At 46.2% G+C, this 19,221-nt stretch overlaps 1 protein-coding gene across 2 annotated transcripts in view; it reads left to right on the forward strand.

Moving 5' to 3' along the window:
* Positions 1-16,139: 16,139 nt before the first annotated feature.
* TRIM55 (tripartite motif containing 55) overlaps positions 16,140-19,221 on the forward strand; it is a 36,163-nt gene continuing 33,081 nt past the window's right edge. For both annotated transcript variants that reach the window (XM_082279460.1, XM_082279461.1), the window contains exons 1-2: positions 16,140-16,457; positions 16,858-17,030. In XM_082279460.1, coding sequence (XP_082135586.1) covers positions 16,269-16,457; positions 16,858-17,030 — 362 coding nt within the window. In that variant the 5' untranslated portion in view covers positions 16,140-16,268. The remainder of the gene's footprint in view (positions 16,458-16,857; positions 17,031-19,221) is intronic.

Here is a 19,221-nt window from a genome sequence, read left to right on the forward strand (position 1 = left end):
AGCAGGGACACTGGATATCTTCAACTCAATCAGGTTGCTCAGAGCCCCAGACCCTGGATGTTTTCAGGGAGGGGGCATTCACCACCTCTCTGGGCAACCACTTCATTAACATGGGGTTTCATGAACCCCACTGTAAAAAATTTCTTCCTTATATCCAGCCTGAGGCCACCCTCTTTCAGTTTAAAGTCGTTACCCTTTGTCCTGTTACTTCGTGCCCTTGTAAAAAGTCCGTCTCCAGCTCTCTTGGAACTCCTTTGGGTACTGGAAAAGTGCTCTGAGGTCTCCCTGGAGCCGCCTCTAGGCCGAACAACCCACGTTCTCTCAGCCTGACTTCACAAGAGAGTGCTCCTACCTCTGAGCACTTTGTGTCCCTCCTCTGCACTCGCTGCAAAAGTTCCATGTCTTTCCTGTGTGGAGGCCCGCAGAACTGGACACAGCAGTCTGTGGATTCAATTTTCCCAAAAAAGGGTGGCTCTTGGCGTTATGAATAAATAACTGCGGTAGCTGAGGAGTGCTGCCAACACTCGCAAGCGATGTGTGCACGCTGCTGGGAACGGCGCTGCTTTTGCTCCGCGATGCGGGGCTGCGCTAAAAAGCGAGCGAGCCAGGCAGGAGTCGAACCTACAATCTTCTGATCCGTAGTCAGACGCGTTATCCATTGCGCCACTGGCCCCACACGAAGATCCCGCCCGGCCGCCGCCCAATCACCGAGCCCTTTTCCCGCCGCTCGCCCCGCCGCAAGGACCGACGCTGCCAGGAGCATGCGCAGAGCCGCGCGCGGGGCGGGGCGGTGGCTTGTGCGGCCGCTGGGGGGCAGCGGGCAGGTCCCTTCGATAGCTCAGCTGGTAGAGCGGAGGACTGTAGAGGCCGCGCCCCGCGGGAATCCTTAGGTCGCTGGTTCGATTCCGGCTCGAAGGAGACGCTGAAATTTTTCTGGGTGAGGGACCCGAGTGCGGCTTCGCTCCCTCTCAAGAGTACGCTCCTAGAGCCGTTTCCAACACGTGTGGTACACAAGCAATTCACTTTTTTTTTTTTCTTTTTCTTTTTTTTTTCTGGGGGGAAACAAAAAAAAGAAAATAACTCAAAGAGGTGGCTGCCCTGCAGTAAACACTGAAATCCGTGTTGCAGCAATGCTTTTGGAATGCTTTGTTGTTTTCCATAATAGTATTGGTTATTACTTTTAATAAAACTATAATTAATTATTATTTAATGAGATTTAATAACTAATATATTATCATAATCACGGAATTGCTAGGATTGGACGGGACCTTTGGAGACCCCCCTGCTGAGGTCAAGTCACCTAGAGCAGGTTCCACAGGAATGCATCCAGGTGAGTTTTGAATGTCTCCAGAGACGGAGATTCCATGACTTCCCTGGGCCGCCTGTTCCAATGCTCTGCCACCCTCAGTGTAAGGAAGTTCTTCCTCATGCTGAGCTGGAATTTCTGGTGCTTTAGTTTATGGCCATTGCTCCTTGTCCTGTCACTGGGCACCGCTGAAAAGAGTGTGGCACCATCCTCGTGGCACCCACCTCTGAGATACTTATATGCCTTAATGAGTCCTCTCTCAATTTAATAATATATATTTGGCATTCTCCTATGTGAAGCAAAAAAAAAAAAAAGCGTTTTTAGCTCACTTTTACCTAGTTTTGTTAGATCTTTTTTTCCTTGGTGATCCTTAGTGTTCAGCTCTGAACAGTCTCTCCTTGTTTTGCATGTTGCTTTATGTGATACCGAACAATCCATCTTAACTGTGATGCCAGATAATCCTTATAAATGAGGGCTGTGAGCAGCCTGGATGATATGAGTGGATAGAAGTCCCCACAGTCTCTTGACTTAAGGCAGCAGATATGATGTTTGGTCCTTTGGATGTGCCAAAAAGGGAGCCATGGGATGTTCTAGCAGAATGTGGAGCAGAGGGAGAGGGGTCATAGAGGTCCTTATACAGAAGGGGTTTAATGCAGGCAAATGTAGGCTTGCTTAGGACGTAGTTAATAGGAGAGTCAACACTCATACTCTGCTTTTTTCTCTCCTGTGTTCTATTGTTTCCTTTTTCCTTCAAGTCTTCTTTTCCATTACAGGTGCTACGTGGGGTGCAGAAAAACATGCTTGGCAACAGCTCCTGGCTTGGAGAGAGTAAACGTGTCTGAAAGTGTCCAAATCTGTCTGCATAGCAGGGGGAGAATGGAAGTGAAGTTTTCTCCTTCAACAGAACCCCGAGTGAGTCCTCTCTCTGTGTGGGAGTGTTTCTCTGAGGTAGATTTCAGATATGAGAGCAAGGAACCCCACTCTGTGGGAATATAGTACAAGCAAGATTATCAGCAGGGAAACGGATTTATGAAGTTCAGGAGTCAGACCTGCACACTGCTTCTCTTTGTGCATTACGTCCCTGGCCACAGATACCTCTTTATTAATTAGTATGCTTTTGTTGATGTGTATGGACACACACACAGATACCAGCAACAACCTTTTCTCCCTTCTCTTCCATCATGGTGCAGTGTATCCCTCTCAGGAGTTGTCCCATGAGGAACCCAGGCATGAAAACCTGCCTTTTAGGGAACAGAGGCATCTTGGTGAGGACAAATTGAGAAAAGACATCCATTTCCTTCGCTGTCTGTTATCCACACAAGTTTGTATTCACTAGCTTTCAAATCTGAATCCACAGTCCAAAAGCACATCCCTGTGCAATTCCCCAGTGTGGGACAGGGCACAGACTCTATCCAGGGCCAAAGATTTATTTTATTCCCAAAATTCACCCCTTCCTATATAAACTTTTCCAAACTCCTTTGTTCCTTTTCACTGATTCAGTGGCAACTCTTTTCATTTCTCCTAAAGGATAGCTCAAAAATAAAAGCATACACAGACTTTCTTCTAGAGAAGGGATAATCTCCTTTCTCCCTCTATATCCATCTCTAAGACTTTTTTTCTTTCCCACCCACTCAGAAAGATTTGACATGAGTGCATTTCTGTGTAAGAGTGTAATACCCCTGAGGGAGAATGAAAGCCAGGAAAGAAAAAAAAACAAACCCAAAAACCCTCACAAAATGTAGGACTCAGGTCCTACAGGACTTACTTTATGCTAAGCAACTATTCTGCCTCTTGAGCTACAGCCTGTTACATTCATGTGTGACTGGCTCAGCTTCCCACTCTTCTAGGACATGCTCATGGATCTAAAGGTACTAAATGTTTTTCACTACAGTAGCAAACTGTTCAGTGTTTGCTTGATGGTGTAACTTGTGAAATACTTCATTTAGGTGCAGGTTATTAGTGACAGTCACCTGCAAGTGCATGATTATATTCGTGTCCAGCAAGGGCCAATAATGAGCTGTGTGGGTACAGTCTATTCAATCATTTGTATCACTTAATAATGAAAGATGCCAGAGATTATAAACACCCCAATCATACAGCATTTCACTCTGATACACCGGGTTGATTATTGGAGTAGGGCACCTCAGGCAAACAGAGGGATGAGGTGTTTTTAAATAGCCTGATGTGTACAGGGGGGACTTCTGCTCCAACAGAAAGGAAATTTTCAGGTCCCGTCTTGTATGAAAAGGTTCGTTTGCGTTTCAAACAAAAGCTGTCCCTTTTGCTGGAGAAAGCGAAAACAGAATAAATCTCATGGGAGTATGAGGGTAAAAAGTTTCAGTCTGCATGAAGGATTTCAAAGGAAAGATGGTGAAAATGTTCCTGCACAACAAGGTGCTTCCTGATGCATTCAGTCTGAGATATGTGGCACATGCGTAGACAAGATGTTCTGCTGATTGCAAAGATGGGAAACCACTGGAAACAAGAGAACATTTTCCTGATTTCTTTAGTACCTGAAACTTTATTATTCCTTTACTGAGGTACACTTTGTTGGTGAATCTATTTCGAATATTGTAAACACATGCTTCTTTTTGTACCTACTCTTCACGTGACCTAAGTGGGATTTCAGGGTCACCCAGCTATCACTCAGCTATCAGCAGCTCTCTCAGCTCTCATCCTGAGCACTTAGACATGATTCTTATCTCCTCAGGACATTCCCCTTCCCCGTTTCAGCAGGAGGAGTTGGATAAATGAGCATCCTCCACGGTCAGCCAAGCTGGAGCATGACAGTGGAAAACTGGAAGATGCTCAGAATAGACTTGAATGTTGGAGGTTCCCAGTGGGATTGGGAAAGATCCATGTAATAAAATCTTTTCAGAAATAAGTCTGTTTGGAGGTGGAGTTGACCCAATTGAAAATTCCCAAGGATGCTGAGCAGGATGTGTGGGTATCAACATAAAGGAACACAAATTCACATCTCCAGCTTTTGAACCACTTGCTTTTAAAATTTTTTTTTATTATCCAAGCTTCCCAATTTTTCCTCCATCTATGCACAGGGGGGTAGGTGGGAACCTCAGGGAAGGTCAGGGTTAGGAAGGCAAGAAGGAGCATAAAACTGATAGCAGCAAGCCAGATAGGAGTCAAACCTACAATCTTCTGATCTGTAGTCAGATGCATTATCCATTGCACCACTGAGGCTACAAGTTAGCACAGTCCTGGGTCCCCCCATAGGGACCCAGGGGATACCCCCACTGATGCCTGGCACCACCAAAATACAGAGGTTGCACAGTGGAAATCCCAATATCTGTGTCCAAGCTCCATATTTGATATTGCTCCACTGTGATGTGGAGAAAGCTGGAGCCAGAGCTGGGCATTCAGGCTAGTGGACCAATAAGGGAGTGAATACATGTAAGACCTAGAAATGAGAAGGGGTAATGCATCTCCAGAAGACACTTCTCCTTTCCTGACTATTGTCCGGGGGAGAGCAAAGGGGCTGCAGCTAAAGGAAGGGACATTGCTTTGGATATTTGCACACAATGCTGTGGATATCACAGAGAACAAGCTGGCAACCCAGAGTGCTGGTAAGGTGCCCCAAGCTCTACGTGGAGTTTTACCACATCCTTTGGCAATGAACAAGTCATTAGTATCCAATTACACTGAAATCATACTTAATGCAAGACAGGTTAAGACAAAAAGAAAATAAAAACATATACTCACAGTTACCAAGACAGATAAACTTATAAAAGAGGTAGGTGGGGAAATGAGAGAAAACCAGGCTTCAGTTACTGGCTTTGAAGATTAAATCAGCACGGCTATTCCCTCATATCCAGGCATTTTGCTGCAGGCCCTCCTGACACAGTAAGGAGCAGACAGCCTACCTTCTTCCACACCTTATGCCTCAGGCTGTGTTGACCAAGAAGCTTTTCCTTGTGGGGGAGCAAAGCATTTCTCATGTTCTAAAAAACTTTCTGCTAAACCCCCAGATTCTTCTAATCCTAGAAGTTTCACCAATTTGGTATAAAGCTCTTCCTATTTCTTGCCTATTCAAGGGACAGGATGGCCCTTCCTCTTGGCAAAAATAAGAATGATTTCATTCCTTTAGCATTACCTGGCCAGCTAACAATACCTTGGCTCGAGTGCTAAGCCTGAGTGCTGTCATGGGAAAGGCACTGGCTTGATGTCTCAATGCCACCATTTTCTTTTTCTCTTTGTTTTTTTTTTCTTTGTAATAATGTAAACATCTCTTCCCTGCCTGCTGTCATTCTGGTGGGCATACAGCGAAGTGTCTGAGCCTAGTCAGCCTTGGTTTGGAGGGGATGTGTTGCTTCAAGCCAGTTCTGGGAGTAGAAGCAAGGAGTGCAGTCCCTGCCTGCTCAAGCAGAGGCTGCTCCCTCGTTGATGGGATTTGTCTTTTCAGGGAGAGGGTGAGACAGACCACTCTTTCATGGACGAGGATAAAGGAGATGAAGATTGATGTGGGAAGGATGAGAAGCAGGTTGCTGTGGGCTGTGGTGCTGCAAAGTAGCAGAGGAGGTGGAGGTATTGTGCTGGGCTTGAGAACTCACTTTTAAAGGATTTGTTCAAGGCAGAGGACATCCTGAGACTTACTGCTGTGCATGCACGCAGTCTCCTTCCTTACCCTGTTGTGGTGTCTTTTTTCCTTTACATCTTCCACTTCCCTCCGCAAACATTCTCCTGCCAGTCTTACAAAGTGGCCTCACACAGGGACCATGCTGAGATACCCATTAGCCAGCTGCCAGCACAGTTTCCTCCCTAAACTGGAAGGAAATGGTTCAGCACCTTTCTGCCCTCCTGCATGGCTCCTGCAGTATTTGGGGTGGAGGGAGGAGTGGGGACAACACCAGGCTGGGGTTGGAGACAAGAGGCACTCCTGCCTCCCACATGCTGGACATGCTTTCCTCAGAAAGCTGTAAAGTGAGGGAAAGGCTGAAAATGAGAACACCAAGATGAAGAAAGGTGGAGCTTCCTGCTGTCCACACTGGCTCCTTGAGATGCCCTATTTTTCAATTTTCATCTCCATGTATCTTGAGAGGTCAGGTGTAAAGAACATTTCACATGGGAGCATGTTAACAAGCCACCAGAGAAAGGATGAGAGAGTTGGCGCCTTCCTCCTTCCTGACTGGATGACACCTGGCTTGTTAAAGAGACACGCTTCCCTGAAAGAGAACGATGCATGACTTCAGTTCTGGGAATGAGCAACCTGTCTGGACACATTCCAGGAGTCCAAGGAACTGTCTACGAGACCTGACATATCAGGAGTAGCCCAGTGGATGCAATCTGAGACATTACATGCAGAGGAAGCTTCTAAGGAAGCATCGCCCCTCCTCAGGGCAATCGCTTGAATACCTGATGATGGGTGAGAGGTCTTGCCAATTTAGATCAGCAAGGATAGGAGCCTGTATAATTTTTTTAAAGTATTCCATAAATATAATCTATTTTGGATGGATATTAATGGATTTTTCATGGATGAATTATTTTATTTCCATTCTTACTTCATTTCTTTTGGATTAAGTGGGATTTCAGTGTTACTGATTGCCCACTGACGTTGCTGGCTGAAGGTGACAGTGAACTGTTACCCTGTGGCCACCTAGCTCATGTCAGGCTCCTTGCCATGTTCTCTGGAGTGCTAAAGGTTAGTAATAGCCATGCCTGCCCCATTTTGGCTACAGGAATGAGGTCCCTGGTAAGTACCTCTGATGAAGGTCAGGGATGGCAGAGGCATCTTCTGCTGGCAAAAGCAGCTGTGGACACAGGTGTGAAATGGGACATGGGAGTCTGGGCATGACTCCTGATGTTCCCCAAAGTGTCTGTCAGGGGTCCAATAAGAAGTTTAGTGGTGAGTAGAAATCTTCCTCCCTGTGCCAAAATCCCTCTCCTTTGAGCTGGAATTAGAACCAGTGACTAAGGATTACTCTGAAAGCACTGCAGCTATCTACCCTGGGAGCTGAGATATCAAAAGATGAGAGATGCAGACCTGAGAGAAACTCCCAGAAGAATCCTGCAGCAGCCCCAGTCCCAGCAGCATGATGGCAAGTAGCAGATGCATCACTGTGGGATATGGGGAACCAAGGCCTAAAAGGTGCCTTGAATACAAATTTCTGCACAAAACAATGCTGCTGCAAAGCTGTTGGCTCACTGTGAAGTGCTTTATAGCACTGAATAGTGCTTTATAGCACTATTTCCTTGGCTATTTCCAAGGCCATACTACATGGGTAACTGGAAGAGGTGTGATTTGCAGTCTACTCTTACATAAATCTATTATCACCCCTCTCATGTTTGCATTACATGCTTTGGAATTATCAGAAGCAGCAGAACAAGTCTGTGTACTGCTCCAGCTTGTCACCTCTTACCTAAGGATTCCCTGAAGTAAGACTCTCTGCACACCTGCAACAGGATAGAGATGAGGGGAGCTGACCCCTCAACATTATAAAAAGAGCAACACAATGACATGAGGAAGCAAAACTTGCAATAAGCAGATCCATCAGAGGCTCTGTCTTTACAGCACCTCTCCTTTCTTTCAGGTTTCATTAGCAGTGCAGCTCTAAATGCTGTGACAATAGAAATGCACAGCAGCCTGGTCCTGATCTATGCTCTGCTTTGCCACCACATCCCTGCCCTCCCTTGTGCCCTGCATATGCCTGTTCTCTCCCTGACTTGTCTTCTCCTGGTCCAAAGGGTGGCAGTGACAGGGGATGTGGGGTTAGTGGTACCCTGTTTTCCCAGCTTCTTGACCACAGCTGTGGGACAAAGGAGCACATTCGGGTCCACAGCAGCACCCCTTCCCTTATATCCAGTGCTGGAGCAGCCTCCCTCAGTGCTGATGGGTGGAGTCACGGGGGGTCACCCTCCAGGCTGATGACAGGCTCTGTTGGCTGCGTCAGGGGGAGAATTCTGGAAGGAGAGGAAGACAGCCAGCCCCAACTCTTTGTCTCCCACCCAGATCATGGTATCAGACTATTATGGTGCTGTCTATTGCCATGAACTATTGGTTCATATTGCCCAATCCTGACTGCAGAGGGTAGAACTGCATAGTGAGAGATATGCATGCTCAGTCAGCACAGGCAAAACACAGATCTTACTGCAAAGCTGCACCCTCCATGGCAACGTCAAGGGCGTTTAAGAGACACACAAATCTGAGTTATTGTAGGAGCTTGGGTGGGTTGGCGGACAGGGTGGACGGAGACGAGAGATCTCTGTAGTCAGATCTTGGAACATGCGGTTTATTGCAAAGGGCGTGGGTACAGGGGCACTGCTTAGAGCTGCCAGCCACAGCTCGGAGCAGGCCCAAGAGAGCAGGAGTGTAAAAGTAAGAGCAAGTAGGTAAGAGCGGAGTAAGAGTGAGCAGAGAGGAAGTAAGTAAGAGAGTAGTAAGTAAAAGGCCGAAGTTCTCGTTACAATACAATAAATCATCTTCTGTACTGAATATTCTAATTTTCACTAGCCAATCTAGTACAAGATACAAATCCTATAGCATTTACATACAGCCTATAAGAGTTCTTATATTACCATAGAGTGTTACATCTTAACTCCTAAAAACTACTCTTTGGACCCCTTCTGCTGAGCTAGTAGGGTCTGCTCTGACCCTTGGACCTGCCTGCAAGCAGAGGGTATTGTTCAATCAAGAGGGGATTACCTTCAGTTGGCCATACCATTGTTTTCCAGTTGTTCAGTAACTAAGACTTGGTATCTCAAAGGTGGCCTTCATTTCGATGTCGCTTATAGTTTTCATATTCCCAAAATCTTTTGTCAGGCAATCATATTTATAAGGCTTTCTTGTTTCATCTTCCCCAACAAGTTATTCTATGGTGAAAGGACTTGCTGTACACCCTTTTTTCCCTTTCATTCCCTAAACTCCGCCAGAATCAGAAAGGCTGACTCCTAGGATACGGCCTGGTGTGGGGAGAGGGTGATGCAACACCACGTGTGTGGACATGGACCAACATGCTTGAGATGCTTCCTGAAGTGATAATTCAAAAGGATGTTAATGTAGTAAACTGCTGCTTGGTACAATAAAACACAATGTCACAGTGGATGGCATTCCTGATAGCTCAAAGTGCCTGGCTTGAAGGCTTTTCCAGTTGTTTTCCTTGCAAATGCCTGCATCTTTCTATCGTATGTTGTGCTCCCCTATGCTCACAAAAATCTCATGTGAAGGAGTAGGTGAAAGAACTTGGCTGGAAAATGGCCAAAAGGGAAACTTGTTCTTCTTATTTGACTTTGAAAAGGAAAAAAAAAGGCATTGGTACTCAGGAATGAAGAGTCATGCTGGTTTTGCTGTATGCCTTGAGAGCATTTGCAGGGCAAAGGAACATATAAAAGGAAAACAGAAGAATTTAAAAAAAAACCCAAAGAACATTTGTTACCTCTGACACCAGTCACTTGATAAACAGACACTTCACTGGTTCTGGTAGCAACTTACTGTGTGAAAACCTTCCCCCACACAGAATTTTTGTTTAGCTGTAATACAGAAATATTTGACCCTTTATCTTCAAGCACTGAATCTCTATTCCATCCTGAAGGAATGACCCTCAAGATGGGGGTGGATGAAAACATAACCTAGACCATCCTGGGGAGCTGGGATGGAGTCTCAGCAGGTCTCTGAAGTCTGTGTTGAGTATAAACTTAAAATCAGTCTCTCCTTTGAGCTACAGACCTGAGCATTGCCCTGGGAAAAAAGATATCCACAGTCCTCTGCTCTGCCAGCTGAGCAATGGAGAGCATACTGAAATAGCATCAAGAGTGGCTTATGTCAAGCAGACCAAGGCTAGGGAGAAACCTGACACTGGGACAGGGCTGTGAAGTGATGAGCTGAGGCCAGCTGGGAAGCCTGAGATGGATCTGTGCTGTGAAACACAAGTCCCTCTCTACTGAACATCACTCTCCTTTCCTACCAACAGAGCTGGGGCTGCAGCAGCGGGGTTTGGAGAGCTATGGCCTGTTAAGTCCAGAGCAGAAATCAGATCTGTCACCCAGTCAAAATTCCTGTTGTTAAATCTCTGCAATACCCTTTTCCTTAAATTCTCATATGCTTAGGAGGCCCCCTAGCACTGCCCCTGCTGTGCCACCTCTGTTCATCCCCACTACCACAGCACCAACTCCTGCACTGCTAACCCAGAATCAAACATCCCTGTTATTCCACAAAATGCAGGTGCCTGGGGAGGATCCACCATTCCTACCTTTCTGCTAGTAAGGGAGACATCTAGCCATGATTTGCAAACAGGCTCTCATGGGATGCTGTGATAGCAAAGTAGAGGAGAAAGGGTCAGGGGTGCATTTGAATAGCAGAGGGTTGTGTTAAAATAGTAATGTACTTGGTTGCTTACTCTCCAAAAAGAGGTGGGATTTTCCCACTTTTCTAACGGGTGTGCTCTCCCCTTCTTCTAACTGCTTTTGTTTAACTGACATCCTTTCTTCCTTCTTGTCTCATTTTCACTGCAGGGTATGTTTGGGGGTGTGGAAAAGCAAGCCCATTCCTGTTATCAGACCTATTTTTAGGTAGGCAGTAGTGCAGCCCTATTCCTTTCCCACATGCAATACTTCCTCCAGTCCTTTGGACATACTTTTATGCCTTGGCTGTGAAATATGGATCTCTTTCTAGCAGTGATGTGTGGAGGGAAGCAAGGGTTTGAGAATCTCTGGGTTTGTAAAGTTGAATGTAGCTTGGGGAGATGCTGAACTGTTCATCTCATGTTTGTTATCCTACAGCCGGTCTTTTCAGGCTCACTGATTTTGAGACTTTAGAAAATACAGATAATTGCAAGGAAGATGATAAATGCCTCATGTTAATCACCTTGCAGGGTCACCCTGCCTGCCTAAAGGGTTTGACTTGACCACCGTTTCTCATCCTGATCTTGAGGACTCTGAGGAAACCAGGACTTCCTTTCGGGAGGGCTTTGTTTCCCTGTGTCCCCTAAAGCTGGGTGGCAGGTTCATGCTGGCTTGCTGGCTTGCTGGCACTGCTGGAGGGCAGAAGGAAGCCAAAGGATCTTCCTTCTCCCAGGCAGACAGCTGGGGCAGTGACCCCATGTCTTGGTGTCATGATGGCAAAATCATAGCATGCAGGAATGAGTCCTTGATGCAGTTTGTTAACAGACTCTCACTGTTTCAGGGTCTTTTAATCCAAATCTCTGAGGTTTGTCTGTTATAATTTATGTTGGTGCCACTGATTAATTTGGAACAGAATTTGTTATCTAGATCATATGCCCTTTTATCTCATGTTTCTCCCAGTTTGTTGCAAACTGTGGAGGGTCTGTGAGTGTGGATAAGTCCGGAGAAGGCTGCTTTTGATCACAGTTCAGCTCAGGGCAGTGTCCATCTTCTATTCAAAAGAAAAGGGCAGACATCATCCCTCTGGTCTTTGTAGCTTGTCCCTGAAATCTCATGTCCCGTACATTTGATGTGCTCCCAGTGACTCACCCTTGGAAATGCTTTGAGCTTTCCTCTTCTGCTGTGATTTCATATGTGCAAAAGGAACTTTCTGAAGATGTCATTATCTCCTGTGGTGGTCTTTGTTTTCTGGAGATCTGAAACCAACCCTCAGACTGTTTTTAGAAGGTTTCCAAATACTGACCGCATATGGCCTGTCATCACATATGAAGTACACAAAGACAAATATATATATAGATATGTGTTGAGTGGAAAAAATGTCAGTCTCAAAAGGCAACTGTTTTTGAAAGCACTTGTGTCTGTTGCAAAGTTTCTCTTTGGCTGCATAAATTGAGTCACACACAAGGGTAGTCTCAGTATTTATCATGGAGTGTATATCGATCACAATAAAAGCATGAAATGCAAAATATCATTTGCAGTTTTCACTTGTATAGGTAGGAGGGCTTCATCTTATAGCTGGCTTGTCGGCTCAGTGCGTTGTTGCCAATGTAAGTGAAATCTGAGTCTCTGCAACATGCTGGCTGTAGGTGGGAATGCCGGTGCTTGCCACCTGCTCCTGAGGGACCGTTCACGGCAGGGTAAATGGGCACAGACAAAAGGTGAGATGGATGGAGATCCTCCCCTAGCCTCCCCGAGGGATGCTTGGCTAAAAATGCAAATCTTTTCAGCCAGAGCAACAAGCAGAGTTAGCAGTATGGGAAGAGGTGAAGGATGCATCATCATCTTGCCCTAAGTCTCACATTTGGGTGAGCAGAATTGGAGATAGCAACCTCATTTTTGTTAGGATGTTGTATTGCTCAGGCACCCACCAGCCCAGTCCTCTTCCAGCAGCTGGGCTATTATGGAAAGCCTGCAGGGGAGTCCCACCAGCCTCAGCAGTGTGGGGAGCTGCTGGAGGCAGCGGGGTGGGGGTGGGTGTTGATCCCTGCCGAGGGAATGATGAGCAGCTCCCATCTGCTTTAGGCGGCTGCCAGTGTAGAGGTCTGCCAACCCCTGGGCTGGGTGACGGGGTGCTTGCTCATCCCCAGGACAGGCAGAAGGTGAGGTGGCAGCAGGCCAAGGCACTGTCACCCCATGGACCGGGATGCTTCTCACCCCCCACCATGTCCAGGACAGGATGCCTGGACAAGGAGCCTGCTCCTTGCAGAGTGCGCTTTGTCTCTGCAGGCTCATTAGGGAAGCAAGTCATGTGGGAGCGTATTTTTGACAGCATCCTCTGGCCAAAATATGATTTTTCTCTTTGTTTTCCAGTCATGCAAGAGAGCTACAGGACTGATTTTCTGAGTGATACACAAGAGCTTCACAGCTCTGGTACAAGATAAGAGGCTGCAGAGCGGAATTCTGTGAATGCAAAACCCAGAGATGTCATTATGGCATTGAAACCTGAACCTGGACATCGCTTAACCTCTCCTTCCTCCTCCAAATCCCTCTCCTAAACCCACCACTTTGCAGCCAGCTTTCCAGGTTCCAGGCCATCAGTCTATGGGCTGCAAGCTGTTACTTGGCTGCACAATAGAGGAGTTAGAAGTAATGTCTGTAAAAGCAAGCCTATCTTTAGGAATCAGTGTTCTGGTTGTGTCAACAAAGCCAGGTAGCACTTCCAGGCAGGCAATACTGAAAAAAAAAAAGATTTCTTCTTGGTGATGGCAGGGAGACATCCAGAGTTTCTGTCCTGGAGGGGGGTTAAAGCAAGTCCTCTTGCTCTTTGTTTGTCCCTTGAGAGATGGCTTGACTTGGTGACTCTTAGAGGACAGCTGTGTGTGCTGGTGGTCTTCCCCTGCAGGAGTGGAAGGAGAGGAAGAGGAGGCGAGTGGGGCTGCCAGGGAGAGACAGGAGAGTGCCAGGCTCTTTCTCAGTGCAAGTTCTTTGAAGCTCATCCTGAGTAGTCCCTGCTGAAGACCATCTGCAGAATCTTCCCATTTCTCCTCAGTGTCTTGGACTTGGCTCTTCTCTTCTTCCTTATTGCAGAGTGGTCGTATAATGTGTGGCTTTCCTGGCACTTCTCACCCTGCCTTTGCAAGTGTGGTCAAGTCTCTGCATTTCTTTACCTATAATTTATTGCTGTGGTTCATAATACCTTGTCAGAAAAACCTGTACTAATTTTTCACATGTCTGGACTACGTATTCCTGCCAGAAAAATATTTCAGCCCAGGCCTGGTAGCAAAAGGTGTGTTTGTCTTTGTTTTGTTGACTCCTTTTTTTGGTTGTGCTGTTTATTACCTGTTCCATGTTAGCATGCTTCAGCACACAGAAAGGGGAAAACCCGCAGCACACTGTCCCTCACCTTGTTGCCACCAGATGTCCCCTGCAGATGCATCAGATGTCCTGCTCAGCCAGTTAACAAAAGGCTTCTGGGGGTTACCGCGTGTAGGTATAAACTCACCAGAATCACATCCCAGAGGCACGTTACACCCTGAGAGGTTCATTCTCCAAAGAGCCAGCATATCTTTTTTTCATGCCATGAACACCTCCTTCCCTACATCAGCATATGCAGGTGTTTTTGTGTGCTGGCATTTCTAGCCCTGAGCTTTTTCCTCCAGAGTTTCTCTGTTTCTGCCTGTGCAATGAGGTGGAAGTTCCTGCCCTGCCAGATGAGGATGGCTTTCCTCATCTAATTCAGATCCCCTTATTGAAGCAGGTTTTGCTGTGCAAGGGGCAGCTGACTCAAAGTTAGGAGGGCAAGAATGAGGCATTCACATTCCTCCAGATGCAAAAGTCACCTCTGACCCAGCCATGGAGGGGAGGGAAAGAAGAGAAATATCTTCTTGCTGCTGCCAGGGAAGGCTCCCTGCCAGCCCTGCCAAAAGCCCCAGCTGTCTGCAGCTCAGCTGCCAGAGCAGCTTCTCCCACTGGACTCCAGGCTCTTGTCCACACCAGGCAGTCGAAGCAAAGGTGTGATTTCAAATGGGTTTAACTTAGCTATCGCTAATTTCCCATGAATACAAGACTTTAAAAAATCGATTTGTTTTTATGGGACTGCTGACAAATATGTGTAAGATTACACAGGGGAATTTCCAGCTCAGCAGGCTGCAAATGAATACAGGATTTCACTCAAACACTCAAGAAGCATGTGAGGCACTGAAAACAAAACAGTCAATAATACAGTTAATTTAATGTTATTAATTACAATTGCATGCAGAGGATAGTGTTCATTTTCATGCAGAAATCCTTGAAAACCTTCACTTCTGTATTTTCCTGAAGTGCACAGTTTCCAGGCTGGTGTTGCATGCAGACTGTGGGCCCTGCTTTAGAATTGGGGTCTGGCCTTGGATTCATAGGGCACTCACTCAGCTGCTCTCCTGCATTTCTCAGATGCAAGCCCTATACAGTCCTAAGGCAGTATAAACATTAGAGATTTCTACAAGAAACTTAACTGAGAAAGTATTGTAGTTATTGATTAAAAGAGAGGAAAATATTCCGATTACATGTATGTAATGTAATTACAGTATGGTGGCAAAGTGATTTTATACAGTAATGCAGGGACTTTGGCTTAAATTTGAGGATGAGATATTTATTGCTTGTACAGTTGTGTGATAAATTATTGGCAAGTAGAAGCACAGATGGCTTTCCCTTAAGATCAGGCATCACATGTCACAAATTATCTGGGAAATTGTCATTTTAAAAATAACTCTGGAACAAGTGCCAAGCTGAAAGGGATATCAGTGTCTAATAAACAGATATAAACACAGCAGTGCCCAAAACTAAAATATATTTGAATTAAACTATCGGAGAGAGAGCATATACAATTAGTACCTATTCTATAGCAGCACAAATTAAAGCCTTTCACACAGTATTTCTTCAGTTTCCTGCTCATCAGGAAATTCAAATAATGTTTTTCATGCCTATTTAACCTGCTCATGGAGTTAATGGCATGAATAGTCATGCCATTATTTTTATGTTACAGACTAAAATCTTACCAGAAGAAACTTAAAGCACAGTTATAGGCAGGTAATTTTTTTTGTCTGGATTTCAAGGTGATGAGATGTTTACACCCTGAAGTGTTCAAGCTCCAGAGCAGCCATCGCTCCTATTGTCTTCCCCAGTAACCACGTGTACTTCACACCTTGGAAAGGTAGGATCTTGGAGCCTGCCAAAACACATGGGCAAAATGACATCTGCTGCTCGCTCACAACAGAGCATTTTTTAGGCTGCAGGATGTGGCTGAGCAGGCTGGGGCAGCCCTTCACTCTCCATTGACCTGCAAAGATAAGGAAAGGGAGTGGAAGGCCTTTGCTTATCACTCCCCCAACTCCTCAAGGGGTGAAGGCTGCCATGTGTGAGTGAGGAGAACCAGGGCCTCTGCGGCCTCCCCCCCTCCCCGGCAGCCGTCACCTGTCCCAGCCTGTCCTGCTCTCACGCGCATATATGGGCACAGCAGGACGGCAGCTCGTGACGCAGCGCTGCTAAAAACAGCCCCGGCTGTGCTCAGCCCCTCGTTCAAACAATGTCCTCCGGCCCGAGCAACCCAGAGAGCTTCTGATCGCAGCACAGCCTTGGACTTATTTCAAGGGAAATTAACCCCGAAACCTTTCCACAAGGCCGTGGCCCTGAGCGTATGCTCCAGGAAAAGCTAGGGATGAGCACCTCCCTGAGCTACAAGTCGTTCTCCAAAGAGCAGCAAACTATGGATAACCTGGAGAAACAGCTGATCTGCCCCATCTGCTTGGAGATGTTCACCAAGCCAGTGGTGATCCTGCCCTGCCAGCACAACCTCTGTCGGAAGTGTGCCAGTGACATCTTCCAGGTAGGTTTCTTCCCAAAGAGGTCTGCTTTCCAAGCAGCACTGGTTGGAATGAATGGCAAAGTAGGTTTTTTACATGTTTTGGTAGACTAATTTTCACAGTTGGTGAGATAGGGTGGGGGGAGTGATTTAAGGCCAAAGTTGATGTGTCCGGGGGCCAGGGCTGAGCTCACAGCAGGTGAAAGTGCCACCTGTTGGCTGTGGTGACATGGTGAAGTGTGAGCTGAGGGACTGGCCCCTCGCCCAGCAGTCGCCAGGTGCTTTCCCAGGGGTGACTTTTCGGAATTACCCTCTCACTGGGTGTAGTGACAAATGGTTTCCTACCATTTGGTGCTTTTGGAAGAGGCTTTCATGGTTTTTCACGGCCGTACCCACCTCTCCTTGTGCTGCTTGGCAAAAACAGGCCTCCAACCCCTATCTGCCGACCAGGGGAGGTACAACTGTGGCGTCGGGAGGCCGCTTCCGCTGTCCCTCCTGCAGGCATGAGGTGGTCCTGGACCGACACGGCGTCTACGGGCTGCAGAGGAACCTGCTGGTGGAGAACATCATCGACATCTACAAGCAGGAGTCCACAAGGTAACAAGGGAATGTGTGTATTTCAGAGGGCATAGTTGAGGTTGATTTAGTCATTTTGTCTCTCAGAAAAGCAGAAAGGGATCATGCTGCCATGCCTGACTGTCTGCTGCACAATGAAGTCAGCTCTCACTGAGGACAGAAAACTGCATTCAAATAGATGCTGAGCTTCCCTGTTTCCACTTACACCAGGGGATTGGGCCATGCTTATTCACATAAGCAACACTTACATGTGCGAGCAAGGCCCTGGAGGTCAGCACAGCTACTCACATGATTAAGGGAAAAGTATCTTAGTTAACATAATTTTTTGCAAAAGCGGTTCTGATAATTCTTATTTGTCTTTAACCTCTGTGTTCTCATGCTAAAGAAGGGAAAGGATTTCAAATCTTGTTAGAAAATCCTGAGGTACAGACAGTGCAAACAAGAAGCAAACTGAATTTCACACAAAAGGTACCATGTATCATGATGCCAAATGAAAATTCCGTTAAAAATATCTCCATTCCTGTCAGCTTGGGATGTGAACTTATGAAATCAAGTTTTATTTAGGAATCCATAAAAGAGAAGGAACAGCCAGAAACAATATGTATCAGAGCTGTGTGGCTGTGTGCAAGAATCAAGACCTCAGGGCAGAGAAATGGGTTAATTCTAAAAAGTAAGATTACCCCTAAATGGTAATTTCTTGCATTTGATGTGTAATTGATCCAGAAACAGAAAAATGTTTTCTCATCTCTATTTCCCTGGAATGGGTTGGATACATGGTACCACTGTGGAGAACTCAGCAGGGGGGAAGGTGAAGGAAATAATCTTCTCCACCTGCTCTTATGAGACCCCACCTGGAGTCCTGCATCCAGCTCTGGAGTCCTTAGCACAGGAAAGACATGGACCTGCTGGAGTGAGTCCAGAGAAGGGATGCAAAGATGCTCAGAGGGCTTGAGCATCTCTCCTCTGAAAGAGTTGGGGTTGTTCAATCTGGAGAAGAGAAGGCTCTCAGAGACCTTAGAGCACCTTCTAGTACCTATAGAGGGCTTACAAGAGAGCTAGAGAGGGACTTTTGACAAGGGCATGTAGTGATAGGACAAGGGTGAATGGCTTTAAACTGAAAGAGAATATATTTAGATTAGATATAGAAAGAAATTCTTCACTCTGAGGGTGGTGAGGCACTCGCACAGGTTGCCCAGAGAGGTTGTGGATGCTCCGTCCCTGGCATCCTGGATGGATGGGGCTTCACACAAGCTGGGCTAGTGAAACCTGTCCCTGCCCAAGGTAGGGACATTGGAACTAGATGATCTCTCAGGTCCTTTCCAACCCAAACCATTCTAATAATTCTGTGATTCTATCATGAAGTTAACCTGGTCCCAGGCCACCAAGCAAGGAGCTCTCACCCAGGGAAGCTGTTTTTTGTCACCAGCATGAATCCTTAGAGTTGGTTTTGTATGGCAAGGTGTTTTGTTCACCTGGAAGGTGTAATTCTGGCCGTGCTCCCCGACAGTCTTCTGATCCCACTGCAACAAGGAGCTGGGTTCCCCAGGGACAGTGAGGTAGCATCACTGGTGCAGGTGGACACAACCATCAGAACCCAGTCCCTGGGATGGCTGAGGATGCCTCCTCCAGCAGAGGAGGACAGTCACCAGCAAAGAGAACATTTTGGACCCTGACAGTGACTTTGGCTATTCTCAGCTGTTTGAATTTCTCTGAGGACTGCTGCAGCTGGGCATAGGTTGGAGCTCCAAAGCACTGGAGGGCCCAAAGTTGGCTTAAAATTGTCCTTTCTGCTGCCCTTTGCGCTCAGTGCCAAGTAGAGGTCAGCTACCCCTGTGTGTGTCATTGATACTCAAATATTATTTTAGTCAGGAAAATCTCAGAGGAAATGAATCAACAAAGCTGCAATGGTGGACTTTGCTTTTGGCCAAATAAGCTGGACATATATGGCCTCATGTCTTCCTTGGTTTTGTGTTTTTTTAGATCACAGTTGTATTTAACTCGAAAAAAAAAAAGCTCCTTTTCCTCATGTAGTTCATGGGAATTTGGAACAAAATACAGTTAAACAAAAATGTAATAGATTCAGTAGATTTTTCTTTTAATTCCATGAAAGTAAAACACATAATGAATAAAACAGGAGAATAGAAAAAAATAAAATATGAACATACATTTGCCTATATATTTGCCCAAAAGATTTGTTTATTTAATCTGTTAA

The sequence above is a fragment of the Coloeus monedula genome (genome assembly GCF_965178545.1).
Source record: "Coloeus monedula genome assembly, chromosome: 1".
Taxonomy (NCBI): Eukaryota; Metazoa; Chordata; class Aves; order Passeriformes; family Corvidae; genus Coloeus; species Coloeus monedula.